The following is a 16812-nucleotide window of genomic DNA, read 5'->3' as shown; positions in this document are numbered from 1 at the left end:
TTTTTGTTCATTCGTTTTTTAAAGCAGAATTACTTGTACATCTGCCTTGGGGTTAGAAGTTGGGAATGAGAAGAGTCAAAGTTTAAACACCACTTGTGTGATAAATACAAGAGTCAGACTGATTGCTTTCAATCCTGGCTTGTACTAACTGATTATGAACGGAAACAAAGATACAACATATAAAAATTTGTGGCACATATCTAAAGCAATGCTAAGAGGGAAATTTATGGCACTAAATACATTCATTAGAAAAGAGGAAAAGTATTGGTCAATACTCTAAGTTCTCACCTCAAGAACCTAGAAAAAATAGTGTAAAATAAACCCAAAGCAAACAGAAGGAAAGAAGTAATAAAGAGAAGAATAGAAATCAATGAAATTGAAAACATAAAATAGAGAAAATCAATGAAACGAGGAACTAATTCTTTGAAAAGATCAATAAAATTGGCAAACCTCTAGCAATAATGACAAAAAGAAAATGTAAGAAGACACAAATTATCACTGTCAGGAATGACCCTGCAGATAATAAGAAAATACAACAAGCAACTCTGCACACATAATTTGAGTATTTAGATGAAATGGATCAATTCCTCAAAAAAAGATAAACTACCACAGTTCATCCAATAAGAAACATTATTTGAATAGTCCTGTAACTATTAAGGAACTTAAATTCATAATTTTAAAATTCCCAGAAAAAGACATCATCAGGCCTAGATGATTCCACTGGAAACTTCTACAAACTTTTAAATAAAATTCATATCAACTCTGCAGAATCTCTTCCAGAAAAGATAAGAGGAGGAAACTTTTCCTGGTTATGATTATGAAGCTAGTATTACTCTGATATCAAAATGTGACAAAGATGATACAAAAAATAAACCTACAGACCAATACTCCACATGAATACGGATACAGACAGACATCCTTAGCAAAAATCAGCAAATAGAACTCAGTAATATATAAAAAGAATTATACACCATGACCAAGTGTGGTTTGTTCTAGGAATGTAAGTCTATTTCAGTACTTGAAACTCAATCTGTGTAATACATCATATTAACCAGCTACAGAAGAAAAATCACATGATCATATCAATGGATGCAGAAAAAGCATTTGACAAAACTTAGCACACATTCATGATTAAAAACTCTCAGAAAATAGGAATAGAGGGGAACTTCCTCAATTTGATAAAGCGTATCTACAAAAAAACTCTAGAGCTAACATTTTACTTACTGGTGAAAGACTGAATGCTTTGCCCCTAAGATGGGCAACAAAGCAAAAATGCCCTCTCTCTCTCATATTCAGCATAGTACTTAGCCAGTGCAAAAAGGCAAGAAAAGGAAATAAAAAATAAAAAGCATACATATTGAAAAAGAAAAATAAAACTGTTCCTTTTTTGCACAGCTTGATTGTCTATATAGAATATCCTAAGGAACCTACCAAAAACTCCTGCAACTAGTTAGTTGAGCAAGGTCACAGGACACAAGATCAATATATAAAAACAAATTAATTTCTATATATTAGAAATGGACACATGGACACCAAAATTAAAACCACAATACCAAGTAAAATCACTCAATAAAGAATATTTAGGTGTCAATAAAACAAAATACATACAAGACTTGTATACTGTAAACTACAAAATGCTGATGAAAGAAATCAAAGATCTAAATAAATGGAGAGACATACATGTTCACGGATTAGAAGATTCAATATAGTAAACATGCAATGCTCCCCAAATTCTTATACAGGTTTAATGCAATTTCTGTCAGACTGCAGCACGATTTTTTTTTTGTGGATATAGACAAGATTATCTAAAATTTATATAGAAAGCAAAGAAACTAAGATAGTTAAAACAATTTTGAAAAAGAAGAATAAAGTGGGAGAGAATCAGTCTACCCAATTTCAAGACTTACTATATAGCTACAGAAATCAAGACTATGTAGTATGGGCTGACGGATAGACACATAGATCAATGGGAAAGAACAGAGAGCTCAGACTCACACAAATATGCTCAACTGATATTTGACAAAGATGCAAATGTAATTTAGTGGAAGAAAGCCTCTTCAACAAATGGTGCTGGAGCAATTCAACACCCATAAGCAAAAAAATAAATAAATAAAGAGGAAGGGAGGGAAGGAGGGAGGGAGGGAAGAAGGAAGGAAAGGAAGGAAGGAAGGAAGGAAGGAAGGGAGGGAGGGAGGGAGAGGGAGGGAAGAAGGAAGGGGGGAGGGAGGGAGGGAAATAAGGGAAAAGAGGGAGAGGGAAAGAGAGAAGAGAAGAAAGAGGAGGGAGAGAGAGAAAAATTTTGCCACTATTGAAGACAGAGCACTTCATTGCTGCTTTTACCCAGTACAGATGCCTGGAAGAATATTAGAAGGGAGAAATTTGGAGAGAAACTGGGTTGCTGGCTGCAATCTTTCAATAAGAACAGTAGTCCTGGAATTTATCCATTCTCAGGGATCACTGAGTTTGCAGTTCACCTGGAGAAGAATTATAACCTCTACATGAATCTCCAATCAAAAGACATCTAAACAAGTCTCAGCTGGGAAAGGGATATGTCTGAGGTTGGTTTCTTCACCTGAAGGAGTGTGAAGCACCTACCTGGATTCTGCCTCACCAGTATGGCTTGTTCCAACAGCCCTGCGAAGTTAATCAGAATGTGTAATTTCATCTCTGTTTTTATTCAGGAAGAAAACACATGAAAAACCAAATGTGGCCTATATTGATTCCAAAAACAGAAAAGTATTTCAGTGAAAGTGGCCCCTTTTAGCAAGAATTTGTACAACCCAAGGCTAGGCTACCATCACTGCCCTATATCACTTACCACCTCCAATAAATGTGTGCTGCACCTGTCTGCCTGGCTGGCATTGCTTTCCAAAGATACTTCCAGATTCTGCATTGTTCAAACCAAGTCGGGATAAACCTGCCTGTTATGTCCCAAATTATGCTGATTCCCAAGGTAGTAATAAGCAAATTTTATCATCTGCACAAAATGTTTTAATCCACCAATTACAGCAAAATTACAATAGATTTAATAGGGTGTGAAAAATACATAGTTTATATAAATGTAGCAACAATCATCATCTCTCTTCAGCTCAACAGCTGAGTTTGTGTTGAGGGTAGTTCATCTGCAAAGAGCATAATAAATGAACAGGCAAATAAAGTCTACTCATAAATTTCACAAGTCAAACATTTTTTTTTATAACATGTTATATTTATTTTATTTTTTTAACATCTTTATTGGAGTATAATTGCTTTACAATGGTGTGTTAGTTTCTGCAGTATAACAAAGTGAATCAGCTATACATATACATATATCCCCTATTCCCTCCCTCTTGCGTCTCCCTCCCACCCTCCCTATCCCACCCCTCTAGGTGGACACAAAGCACCGAGCTGATCTCCCTGTGCTATGCGGCTGCTTCCCACTAGCTATCTATTTTACATTTGGTAGTGTATATATGACAATGCCACTGTCTCACTTCGTCCCAGCTTACCCTTCCCCCTCCCTGTGTCCTCAAGTCCATTCTCTACGTCTGTGTCTTTATTCCTGTCCTGCCCCTAGGTTCATTAGAACCATTTTTTTTTTTTAGTTTCCATATATATGTGTTAGCATATGGAATTTGTTTTTCTCTTTCTGACTTACTTCACTCTGTATGACAGACTCTAGGTCCATCCACCTCACTACAAATAACTCAATTTCATTTCTTTTCATGGCTGAGTAATATTCCATTGTATATATGTGCCACATCTTCTTTATCCATTCATCTGTCAATGGACACTTAGGTTGCTTCCATGACCTGGCTATTGTATATAGTGCTGCAATGAACATTGTGGTACATGACTCTTTTGGAATTATGGTTTTCTCAGTGTATATGCACGGTAGTGGGATTGCTGGGTTGTATGGTAGTTCTATTTTTAGTTTTTAAGGAACCTCCATGCTGTTCTCAATAGTGGCTGTATCAATTTACATTCCCACCAACAGTGCAAGAGGGTTCCCTTTTCTCCACACCCTCTCCAGCATTTATTGTTTGTAGATTTTTTGATGACAGCCATTCTGACTAGTGTGAGGTGATACCTCATTGTAGTTTTGATTTGCATTTCTCTAATGATTAGTGATGTAGAGCATCCTTTCATGTGTTTGTTGGCAATCTGTATATCTTCTTTAGAGAAATGTCTGTTTAGGTCTTCTGCCCAATTTTGGATTGGGTTGTTTGTTGTTTTGATATTGAGCTGCATGAGCTGCTTGTATATTTTGGAGATTAATCCTTTGTCAGTTGCTTCATTTGCAAATATTTTCTCCCATTCTGAGGGTTGTCTTTTCACCTTGTTTATAGTTTCCTTTGCTGTGCAAAAGGTTTTAAGTTTCATTAGGTCCCATTTGTTTATTTTTGTTTTTATTTCCATTACTCTAGGAGTTGGGTCAAAAAGGATCTTGCTGTGATTTATGTCAAAGAGTGTTCTGCCTGTGTTTTCCTCTAAGAGTTTTATAGTGTCTGGCCTTACATTTAGGTCTTTAATCCATTTTGAGTTTATTTTTGTGTATGGTATTAGGAAGTGTTCTAATTTCATTCTTTTACTTGTAGCTGTCCAGTTTTCCCAGCACCACTTACTGAAGAGGCTGTCTTTTCTCCATTGTATATTCTTGCCTCTTTTATCAAAGATAAGGTGACCATATGTGTGTGGGTTTATCTCTGGGCTTTCTATCCTGTTCCATTGATCTATATTTCTGTTTTTGTGCCAGTACCATGCTGTCTTGATCACTGTAGCTTTGTAGTATTGTCTGAAGTCACAAGTCAAACATTCTTAAAAGCTGTTGAAATGTCTCGTTCTAGGATGTACACCCTTAATGCATGCAGTTTCTGGACGTCAAGTGGACACAGTGAAGCTGCTGTTGAAGATGGGAGCCAATATTAACATGCAGGACGCTTATGGCCGCACAAGTCTGTGCCTGGCAACCTATCTGGTACCAACTGTGTCTGTGATGGCTGTCAAAGAGTGGGGTGGACTAAATGTGTTGTTAGGGGGCCCCACTTGCAGAAGAGTGTTCTTGGATTTGTGCAGCTGGCCAACAGAAAGAGAACTTTAAAGTTTTGCTTTAATCATCTCCAACATTTATATAACGACTTAGAGTTGGTTTCATGGATTTAAGTCATTTTGGATCTTCCTAACAATCCTCTAAGTTAGAGGTGATATTGCCATGAGAGAAATATTCTTTTCCATCTTAATTGCATCAGAATTTCCCTTGGGGCATTTCTCAACACACTTGGTACTCCTTCTAAGAATGCCCTCTGTTAATACCCTCAGTGGGTGGTAACACTTGAAGCTGCAGTTAACCTCTTTGGGGCAGGATTAGTTGAGTGGAAGCTGAAGGATGAGCAAAGTAGAGAACAATGAGAACTGGGAAGAGTGGTGGGTAGGGAGTAGGGGAGAAATACCAGTCTCTTAAAGGACAACACCAAGCATAGGATTCAACCCCCAATCAGTGCCTAACTTAAAAATTATATAGAGCCAGTCCTCAACACAAGAGATTTCAGTCTGCCATTTCCCAACATTAGCACAAGCTTGGTGAAGCCTTACTGAAAATCTTCAAACCTCTGTCCTCTCAAATCTTCCCTGTAATCCTTTCGGGAGACTCCAGGGCTATCTTGAGTCCACGTCAAACAAGTCCTCCTTGGTGCCACACAAAGGTCATCATTCTCCCTCCTCTCCAACATGGCTCCTGGAAATCTTCATCATAACCACTGTTGCTGCCAATGCAGCTTCTTGCATTTGCTGTTGCCGCCCGTTGACAGTGGTGGATTCACCCACGGTGTCCTGAAGCTGCCCTGGACAAGTAGAACACTTCCCTTCCCCAAACACCACACCTTCCACACCTTCCTGCTTGCAATAAAGCATTGCCCAGTCCTCACAGAGATTTTCTTTAGACACTACTCTTTCATTTCTTATTTGCATGCCCTCTTTCTCTAGGACTCACACATGAAACTGGGAAGAATTTTTCAAAGTGTTGGGGTGCTTGTTTCAAATGTGGGTTCCTGGATTACACCCTAGACCTCCTGAGTCAGACACTCTGGGAGCAGGACAGGGGTTATGGGTGGAGAGAGAAGTGCCTGCATGTTAAACAAATCTCCCCAACAATTTTTTTATGCCCATTCAAGTTTAAAACACACTGATCTGTGAGTACTAGGTGAAGTCCAGTGTCTCAGACAGACTTACGATGGCCCTCTGAGTCCTCCTCCCTTCTGGCACATGCCCTAATAACTGTTCTTGCTTTAGGGATTTTTGGTGTCCGAGATGAGGAAAAGAGAAAATTTGGATCAGGGGATGGAGGAAGGGAATAGAGATGGTTTCTAAATTTAACTAACTGCCACTAGCATACAGAAGAGAGTAAAACCAAGCTACACTTCTTTCAAAATTCTAAAATTCAAAATTTCAAATTTCTTGGGCTAGACAGCACTTAAGGGACTGGGAAGAAGTTCTCCTCTAGATCACAGTGAACAGTGAACCTAGCGAGGTGCCACCGTTGCATACAACTCTTTCCAGGAACGCATTCTAAGGAGCTGCATAGGGAAGTACGCCGGCATGACAGCATGGGCATTACCCTCTTACTGTTGACCCCACCTCTGTCTGGCAGCCCAAGGCCAGGCCCCTCACTGGCTCTCCTGAGGATCCCTGGGAAGGTGAGAGTAGGTGGTATCTTAGTGATTACACAGTGAGGCCCACCACTCCCTCTGGCAATGTTTGAATTCAAGTATTAAAGAGGAATTAGGCAAAGGGAGCACTCAGAAACTGTCTCAGTCACAGCTTCAAGCTCAACATACAAATAAACTTACCATAGATGTGTGATCCTAGGCAAATTTCTTCACCTCCTATGCCTCTTCCCTCCTTTGTAAAATGTAGTAAAAATAATACCCTAAGTTTATCACTGTTGAAGGAGAACCACATGCAGAATCACCCAGAACATAGTAGGTCCAAAACATATTTGTTGGTTCTGAATAGTGACCATGGGTTTCAGATGTAGTCAATGGTTTTCTGATTTCTTTTCTGAAGAAAAAAAAGAAAACCACATACGCACATAGTTCCAGGAAATGTTGCAAAATGATAAAAATGTTTCAAACCCTTCCCCATCAGAAGATTTGTTTTTCAAAAACTGTAAAACTTTGGCCACTCAAAAATTTGGCAACTCTGAAATTTGTCCAGCATGCCTTTCTTTTGGGTCTCCTGGCCATATTTTTCCCTTTTCATCAGAAAACTTGATGATGGGCATTAGGAACTAAAACCAGATTTAATACATTAGTAAACTATGAAAATTATTTGCTTCTACTTAAGACAGATATTACTGGTCAGTTCTACAAAGCCATATTCAATTTTAGAACCTATGAATTTTAATGTGCTTTTGTAGAAAGATTTTTTTTGCAGACTTTTCAGAACCAAAAGCTCTTTTCTTATGATTATCTTTTTTTCTCCTCCATGCATTTAGTAACATTTTTATTGCTTCCAGTACTGCATGGGAAAATCTTCAGTAATCTTTCTCTTGTTACTGGGTAATCTTGAGGCTTAACTATACAGGAATGGAAGAAGGCAGGAAAAAAATAGAGCTTTATTCTATTATTCTTCATAATAATAACTTCAGTTACTCATAAGTTATTATTATACTCATATACTTCATACACTTATAAGTATACTTATATACTTCATTTACTTATAAGTTTACTTTTAATTAGGTGAGTAACCCAAATGATTCTGAATGAATGTAGGAGGTGTTCTCCTTGGCACATGAGCCAAACTCAGTTATCAGCAGGGTTGGGTCAGTTACTTAAAGTATTAACAAACAGAAAGGGAGGACTAGCCTGCGGTTATATTTTCCCTTTGAAATAGGAGAGACAGTGGAGAAATGACCCAGCTGTAAGTGCTAACCAAGGAGGGACAAGCATCAGATGTGGCAATATCAGGTCTCAATCTGGTGAATTAGTAGACAACAGGGAGTTCACAGGAAGTTTCTTGGGGAATTCATAGGGGGATAAAACACAACAATGGGGAGCCCTTAGAGGGTGCTGGTGATAGCCCCATATTCAGCAGCAGAAAGATCAGTCAACAGGGTGGCAGGGTCCCAGCCATTGGAGTAGGGCTTAGTTTAGAATTCCAGGCATCAGGAAGGGGACTGACTAGAATAAGCAAGATATTATCTTTGTGGTTACTAGAAAAAGAACTTGGAAAAGAGGACGAAGGACCATTTATCAGATATAGATGAACTGAGGCATGGAGTGGAGGCTGGGACTCAAGAGTGACATAGGAGCCCAGTTTTGGAATTGGACACTGACATCCAGGTCAGACCATTGACGAGCATGATTTGGAGCTAAGCCCATAGAATAAGGGTCTAGAGCTGATTAATCACCCCCATCACATGCCACATTTGGCTCTAGGAACTGGGTTTAAAAGTGGAATGCCAGCAAGTGACCCTAGAAATGGGGAGGCAGACGCAGAAGAGTCCAGGAATCAGTCTGCATCTTACAGGGTAAAGGTCCCAGAAAACTCAGGAATCCACACCTCAAGACCTTCAGCCCTCTGTTGTCTAAATGGGAGTTATGGTCCTTAACCAACCACTTCAGGTCCAATAGAACATGTTTTTAGCCAAACCAAAGAAGAAAGGGAAAGAAAACTGGAGAAAGTTTGTTGGACTCTGTTACTATGTTATGCGAGATTGTGTTACCTAACTGTGCTCTTGCTCTTCCAGGGTTGGCTGGAAGGCTGTGTGAGTCTACTAAGAAATGGTGCCAAGCACAATATCCCTGATAAAAATGGCCGTCTGCCACTGCACGCTGCCACCGCTGAGCCTGATGTGAGGTACGTAGCCAGGTTCACACGACGCTCAAGTTGGGAGGCACCCAACTTGGATTAGAAGGTCATCTAATCCAATCCATGTGGCAAATAAAAACAAAATCCATCCATTTTTTTGGTATTTGCAGGAGACAGGACCCCATCTCAGTGAATCAAAATATCCTGGAACAATCTCAACTCTAGTCTCAATCCCAATTTTACTTCGATAAAACCCTTTTCTCCTAGTCTCTGATTTAAGAAGAAATGCTGTTTGTCATCATCTGAATTTCATATATTCATTCATTCAATTAATCAGTCAATTATTAACTCAATAACTATTTATTGAGTGCTTGTTATGGACCAACCACCGCTCTAGGCCCTAGAGTTCCCCAGTGAGCAAGACAGTGTCTCTGACCTCACAGAGCTTACTTTCTAGTGAAGGAGTTAAGTGGCACACTAGTAAACAAATAAATAGGATAATTTCAAATAGTGACGAGTGCTGTGATGGAAACCAAACAGGGTAAGAGAAGGTTAATGTATGAACCCAGAGTCATGCCAACATTTATGGGCTGGAAGGAGGCAAAGACCCAGCAAAGGAGATTGAGACAGGGGGACCAGTGGGTGAGAAGGAAAACCAGAAGTGTGTGCTGCTGGAGACCATGCACAGAAAGCCCTCAAATAGTTGGATGATTGAGGTCACCTTTTTGTAAGACGATTGAGCAACAAAGGAAAAAGCTTTGCCCAGACCAAGTGTAGCTCCCCCAGGCCTCTGTATCCAAGTGGCCTGGGTCCCCAGTCTTTCGAAAGCCCCTTCTGGCAGCTTGATGACAGCACACTTCCCACTGTGGAATCAGCAAGGTTCCGTTCCAGGCACTTCCTGAACCTCTGCTGACAGAGCAGGCCTCTGACAGGAACTTCACACTCCCCAGAGCTAGGCTGCAGGCCAGCAGCACGGTGGGTGCATTCTGCTGCCTCCTTCAGACCCTGTGTTCGGAAGTAAACTGAAGCCTTGCGGGGGTTGAGGAGACCAAGGCCCCTTCCAGGTTGAGAGGTAATAGGATTTCTTCATTTCAGTGTGTTTACACTGAAGTTAAAGGACTTGGGAAATTCCAGGACTATTCCCAACCAAGCCTTGCCTCTATTATCATTGGATCATATCCAGGAATAATAGAAAACTAGGATTTACTCAAAGCCCAACAAAACAAGGAAGTTTAGAGAAGAAACAGCAAGCCCAGAGCTAACAATCAGTAGACATCATAAAAAGATGACCACCTTTTGATGAAAAAAGAGTGACTTTTCTAGACAACCCACAAAAATATTTAGTCACAAAATCATACTGTCTTCCCAAGAGTGATCTTTAGAAAATACATTTTAAACGTACCTTTTAAGATTATTCTGCCCCAATTTACTCCACTTAGATGATTTTTACCTGCCTCACTCAGAGTAGTCATTTCAAAATCTACCTGATTCTGGAAAATGAACACCTGCTTTAGTTATGGTAATCATAGCTGTTGTAACAAGTAAAACCCAAAGCTTCAGCATTTTAACATGATAAAAGTTTAGTCCAATGTAGGTTTCCTGGATGGGGGCAGGGGGCCTCCCCTCCCCAGGTAATTCAGGGATGCAAGCTTGTGGCTTCATCATCTCCTAGCATCACAGAATCCTTTTTGTTCAGCCTGCAGATAGGGTAAGAGGAGCTTAGATAAGCCTCACTTGTTTCTTTCAAATCTCAGCCTGTAAATGACACAATTCACTTCTGCTCACATTCCATTAATAAGGATGAGTCATTTGGCCATAAAGAGCGATGGGGAACATAGTCCCTGACCAAGAATCCACCTCCCGGCGATGACTCCAATCCAAGAAAGGGGGGCAAGAATTTTGGTGAAAACCTGGCTCTGCCATTAAACCATTGCACCTGAGGGGTGAACTAAGCCTTGGCAGTCAAAATCACACTCAAGATCAATTTGGTCAATAGATTAGGCTCATCATCTGAAATCACTACAATAATATATTAAAAACTAATCTAAGTGTACTTCCTCTTTTGTGGACTTATTAGACTATATCTTATTATGCCCAGCGGTGCCCCTAGACTCTCTAGGATTTACATTACATCACTGTAACTGAGATAGCACAGAGCTGTGGCTTCCCCTTCTCATGAAATTGTCCCAAATGACCCAGTCACCACCTTGGGAAGAGCTGAAGCCAGAAAAATAAACATCCTCTGTGTGCTGATGATATAGCTTTATTGTCCTAAATGGACAGTTAGCTAATTCTGGAAGATAAAATCTGCTTTAGTGATGGTAATGCTAGCTGCTGTAACTAGTAAAACCCAAAGGTTAAGATTAAATATTGCAAAACTAAAATTATCATACCTGTTAAATGTTCTCCAAAAATGAATTGGGGTAAACCTTAACAACTGTCGACTGAAAAAAAAAAAAAAAGCGCAACGTGAGAGTTGTGAGTTAAGTTTTATTTGGGGCAAAATGAGGACTTATAGCCCAGGAGAGAGCATTTCAGATAGCTCTGAGAAACTGCTGCAGAGGGGTAGGGGGGAAGGTCAGTATATATGTGATTTCAGTGAAGAGGGAGTACGTGCAATCAAGCACACATTTTTGCAGAAGGTTGCTGCTAGTCACGAGGAGCAGATGTCACCATGAAAGATTTTAGTGCTTTTCTAGATATGAGGAGAGGCAAGAATTGGGCTCATAAAATCTCCTGAAAATATCTAACTATCTGAAGGCCAGTTCTGCCAGTTTTTCCCACAGTACAGAGTGCCTCATTCCTGATCTCCACCCTGAACTCCTTTCAGGGGGTGTTGAAGGTCAGCAGTCTCAGCAGCTTGTGATTTAATCCTTGTAGGGGTAGATGGCAAGTGCCAACCTTTAGTTTGACACAACCCATACAGCAAATCAACTGGCTTTGTTACCTAGAGAACATTTCAAAACTAGCTTGATTGAAAGGATTCCTTATGGAATTACATTGCTTAAAATTAGATATTTTATCATTGTTTTATTGAGAAATTTTATGGCCGTGGCAGAGTTTGATAACATCTGCATTAAATCCTTCAAGCCGAAACTAACCGCACCAGAGAAGTTGGGCTTCAGTTGCCCATTTGTTTGTGTGTCTGCATGAACTCAGAATCGTTTTCTGAGAAAAAAAAAATCTTGGTCTATCTTATGGGCACTTTCTAATCCTAAAATCATAATGCAGAAGGGAGTGACCTTCCATTAGGCCATGCATACCTGTTTGACTATTTAATTTTCCTAAGTGGATACAACTTTAGGCCAGCTTGTCTGACCATTAAAGCATGTAGGTCTGTAGTTACAAAAAGGATGATGATGACAAACAGCACGGATTATTTATCATGTTCTGAGCAAAGTTCTTAATGCTTTCCATGTTCTATCTCATCTAATCCTTACCACACCTCTATGTGATAGGTAATATTTCTATCCCCATTTTATAGATGAGAAAACTAAGGCATCAAGAAGAAAACTAATTGCCTAGTGCATGTGTGAAGATAAGTAACCTGCCCAATGGGTCTGCGGTGCTCCTGGAGTCCACTGCTGTGGACCCTGTTGAATTTATTTTAATGGCCACATTTTATCATTAAGCCCTCAGTCTACACTGAGAGGCCTTAAAAGAAACAGCCATACAAAACTCCTTATTGTCTGATTGTCAGGAAATTTTTTTTTTGTTACAGTGTCCAAAAAAATCTTTTCTGAAAAACCACAAGAAAAATTTCTACTAAAGGAGGAATTCCTGTGCTTCTCCTGATAAATTATTTTTTATTTTTACTGTGTGGACACTGTGACTTATCATCATGTTTCTCTCTTTGCATATTTAGAAAACTCAAAGCCCAATTTGTGTCTCACCTCTGGCATGCACATAGGACCATAATTATGTGTTCTTTATGCTGCCCTCATTTTCCCTTTGCCTAGTTTTTTCGCTTGTGATCTTGTTTTACTATATGTATCTGAAAACCACCTAAAATCCTGTTTTTGGATTGAGGTAAAGGGTGGCCAGGAGTGCCAGCTCAGGAGTCAGACTGACTGAGTATGAATCTGGCTCCATATCTTACAGACCATATTATCTTGGGCAAGTTAACATGTCAAGGTTCAGCTAGCTTTCTTTTCTAGAAAGTAGGAATAATACAGTACTTACCTCATAGGTAAGTAGGCAAAAGTAAATGAGAAAATATGTGGAAAGCACTGAACACTGTCAATTGTCCATGTTCAGTAAGTGTTAGTGGTGATGATGAGGGTGATGATATTGATGATGATGATGATGGAAGATAGAAATAAAGTACCGTAGATCAGCACTAAAGAATGAAACCCTGCTACGGCCACACACCAGCTCTCACCCTGGCCTTCTTCACCTTAGCACACACAGGTCCCCAAAAATATATCTGCACACACAGGTGCATGCCCACACAGTCCTGCACCCACTGACATGAGCACACATTTACTGCGAAGGTCATCAGGGTATGAACAGCGCTCCCATTTGTATTAACCTTGGGACATTGTAGAGCATTGCAAGATTTCAGAACCCAATGAACATTAGACTCAACCATTCAGTGTACATGCATCTATATTTTTCCTCTAATCATAAGCATATGTACCAGCCACATTGTGGCCTTGTACTCAGGTATTCATACTCCTTTTAAAATCCACTAACTCCTGTATTTCCAAACAGCACACTCCTTCCACTCGGTGCTTGCGGGAGACCATTTAGAGTGAAGTCTCAAACTGAAGCTGCTTATAAACAAGCCAAGGGGACACTTCAATCAGCCCTTTGCCTCCAGAGAAATTTTGGTTCTCTGATGGAAACAACTCACTAGCAAACCAAACAGTGGCAATATACAGCGTTAGCTACGCTACAGCTCTGTGGGAAATCTAAGCTGCTGCCGGGATGAAGGACCTATAATTAAGAACACGAAGGCAAGCTGGATGTACAAAAGCAAAGGAGCACAGGTTTCATCTCACGAGTCCCCTTCCTGCTTTGAATGCTCTGCTTCTCAGCAGGTCCGAGTTTTCTCCCTTTCAGCTCCCCATTGCTCTTCTTGCTTCCTTGGCTGGGACATCCAGAGGGCGTCCATGTGAAAGAGGGGGCATGATCATTAAGACAAAGCTCCAAAGAGCACGCAGTTGTGTTTGTACAACACTGCGCATGCTAGAGTTGCAAGGCAAGCAGCGATTTCCTCTGAAAGCAGCCACAGGGCTCTCTGAAAGTCTTTTTTTATGGTCTCCATGGTTACCAGCAGATTTTTTTTTTTTTTTTTTTTTTTTTTCCATTCCAGAGTGCCAGCAGCTCTGCCTCTTTTCATTGCTCTTGACTACAGCCAGAGGGAGGAAGGAAATCATTTCTTTGGGGTCCTGTTCTCTAGTTTCCAGGTGATGCATTCCAACCTGCAGTGGATGTTTCACTGAAGCATACTCTCACCTCCAGGCAGCTTCAGGGACAGGAAAGCAGATGACTGGCTTGGGGACCCTTTTTCCCAGCCATCCCTGGGCTGAGCCAGCTCCAGGACTGTGAGCCCAAGAGGCCAGCAAAACAGAGAAGCTCAAGGAGACAACCCTCCCCCCTTTCCGGGATACATCTAGCTGAGCTCTCTCTGGCCTCCCAATCACCTAATGGCAATCACAGGACCCCCGAATATAAAGGGTAGGAGCCTTTTAAGAAATTAATCATTATAGAGAATTTATTATAGTATGTAAAGTCCATGTTAAGTGCTCTATATGCTTTGACCCATTTAAAGTTACAACAAATCTTTAAGAAGTAGGGTTGTTGTTATGTTTATTTTACAGATAAGAAGATGTAGGCACTGAGAGTTTTATAACTTGTCCAAGGTCTGGCTGATTGGTGAGGGAGCAGGGCTTCTAATAGAGGCTCCAGTCTGGCTCCAGCCTCCGTGCTCTTATCACTCACCACTCTGCCTGTCTGGGAAAGCTGCTGCTGGGGACCTGGGCCTGCTGTCCTGGCAGCTGGGATGAGGTGAGCCTTATGCTGTGGCCTGGAGATCTGAGAGCAGAGTTTTAGCTGGTGCTAATAGGAAATTGGGCTGGGGGGTTATGGGAGAAATACTCCTGGGTCACCTTAGCACAGAACAGGAGCTCTGAGAAAACAAAACTAAGAGGTCTGCAAGTCCGCTGTTAATTAAGACAGATGTGGGACAAGTATCTTGCAGATTACCTCTGAACCACGGAACAGTATAGAAGCACCAGGCTGGAAAGCAGACACCTGGTTTCTCGTCCAGGCTGGACAACCAAGGCAACGTGTGATGGCCTTGGCAAGCCGTGTAGTGCATCAGGTCATTTGCTCTCATAAAATGAGAGAAAGAGAGAGAGAGAATACTCATCTGTAAATTTGTACCAGCTTTAAAGATCGATGAGTCTCAGTGACTTAGGAATCAAATGGAGGCAAACAGTATAGGTTGGCATATATCACTCAGGGTTGTGACAGGGAAGACATGAAATAGTAAAAGAGATGACCAAGAAAGTTTAATGAAAGACTATTTGAAATTAACCAGCAAGAGATGGTGACAATCTGCCACCCCCACTCCCCTCCAGAAGCAGGAAAATGTTCCACCCCGAGGCCACAAGAGGTGAGGAAGGAAACTGTTACTGGAACCTGCTGAGAGCTGGGCGGTAGTTGTAATTGTAGTGTAGGAGAGGGGCCACCTGGCAGGAGCCAAGGCCTTTAGTAGAGGAAAGAAATCATTGTCAGGAAGGGAAGTGGCTTCTCTCCTTCCTCCTGCTGGTTCTCCCACTGACCAAACCCAGTGGGAGGTCAGAGGGCAAGGGACCTGGATGATGACATTATTGGAGGTCAGCCTCAGTGTAGGACACTGCAGGGCAGAGACTGGATCTGAGAGACAAACAGAGGACTATCCAGCACAGGGCTCCCCCTGTGACCCTTGGAGGCTCACCTAGGATGTGAGAAGAGGTCTTGATCTTCCCACCCCCATTCTCATCTGGTTAGAGCCAACTTCCCCCAGTGTGATCACGCTGCTCTGGAGGAGCCCCAGAAGATCCTGTCCGACTACAGATGATCTCAGTCTGCTCAGGGTTAGCCGAGGATAACCAGATTGGACCACCACTGACCTCCTGCTCACTCTCACTCTCCCTCCCCCAGCACTTCGGACCCAATGTGCCCTAGAGATTAGACAATGGCCATTAATGATAGAGAGAGAGAGAAAGGAAAGGGAAGGGAAAAGAAGAGGAGAGGGCAGGGTGGGGGAGGAGAGGAGAAAGGAAAGAGAGAGAAAGAGAGAAGGAAAGAGAGAAAGAAGAAAGATAGTCACCCCTTACCCTCCCCCCCATAAAGCAGCTATAAGGGAAAATATAAAAAATAGCATTAACCAAAATACAATTATTTTTGTAGCATCTTCCCACCTGACGGAGAAATTCTAGAATTCAGAAAGGATAAAGAGATGTGCTGTTTACAGTCATAGACACTGTTCCTTTAAAATCTGTATACTAGGAGTTTTACACCTGTTATGTTATTTAACCCTCACCACCACCACCGCTGTTATTATCCTTGTTAGAGAAGTGAGGATACAGAAGCTCAGAGAGGTCATGCAGTGGTGAGGCCAGAATTAAATCACAGCAGTATCCTGGCTCCCCAAAAGACAGTGATAAGACTAGATTTAAAACCTAGGCTTCCTTGTTATATTACCCCCACTGAAGAAGTCCACCCCCATTTAAGTTCTCTTTGTAACACAGTATGATCAATCCCTCTGATTAATATTAAGCAATTTAATACTTAGGACTTTAGATGTCATCTCAGCTGAGAGACAATGAAAATCTGATTCAGGAGGAGGCTAAGCCATTTTATTTTTCAAATAATTTTTCCAAAATAATTGCCGAATTTTTTCATTGTCTGCCCATAGACAATCCTTTATCATCTTGGTGAGTATATTAGTTTGCTGGGGTGACTGTAACAAAATCCCACAGGCTGGGTGGCTTAAACAACAGAAATTTATTTTTTCACAGTTCTGAAGGCTGC

The 16812-nt window shown here is 41.1% G+C and overlaps 1 protein-coding gene across 3 annotated transcripts in view; it reads left to right on the top strand.

Annotated features, from left to right (window-relative positions):
• The window catches only part of ANKRD55 (ankyrin repeat domain 55), a 502662-nt gene that overhangs the window by 441947 nt on the left and 43903 nt on the right, over positions 1–16812 (top strand). For all 3 annotated transcript variants that reach the window (XM_082382340.1, XM_082382339.1, XM_082382341.1), the window contains 2 exons: positions 4827–4957; positions 8726–8835. In XM_082382340.1, coding sequence (XP_082238466.1) covers positions 4827–4957; positions 8726–8835 — 241 coding nt within the window. The remainder of the gene's footprint in view (positions 1–4826; positions 4958–8725; positions 8836–16812) is intronic.

The sequence above is a fragment of the Balaenoptera borealis genome (genome assembly GCF_965194805.1).
Source record: "Balaenoptera borealis genome assembly, chromosome: 2".
NCBI lineage: Eukaryota > Metazoa > Chordata > Mammalia > Artiodactyla > Balaenopteridae > Balaenoptera > Balaenoptera borealis.
This window is presented reverse-complemented; position numbering and strand designations above follow the sequence as displayed.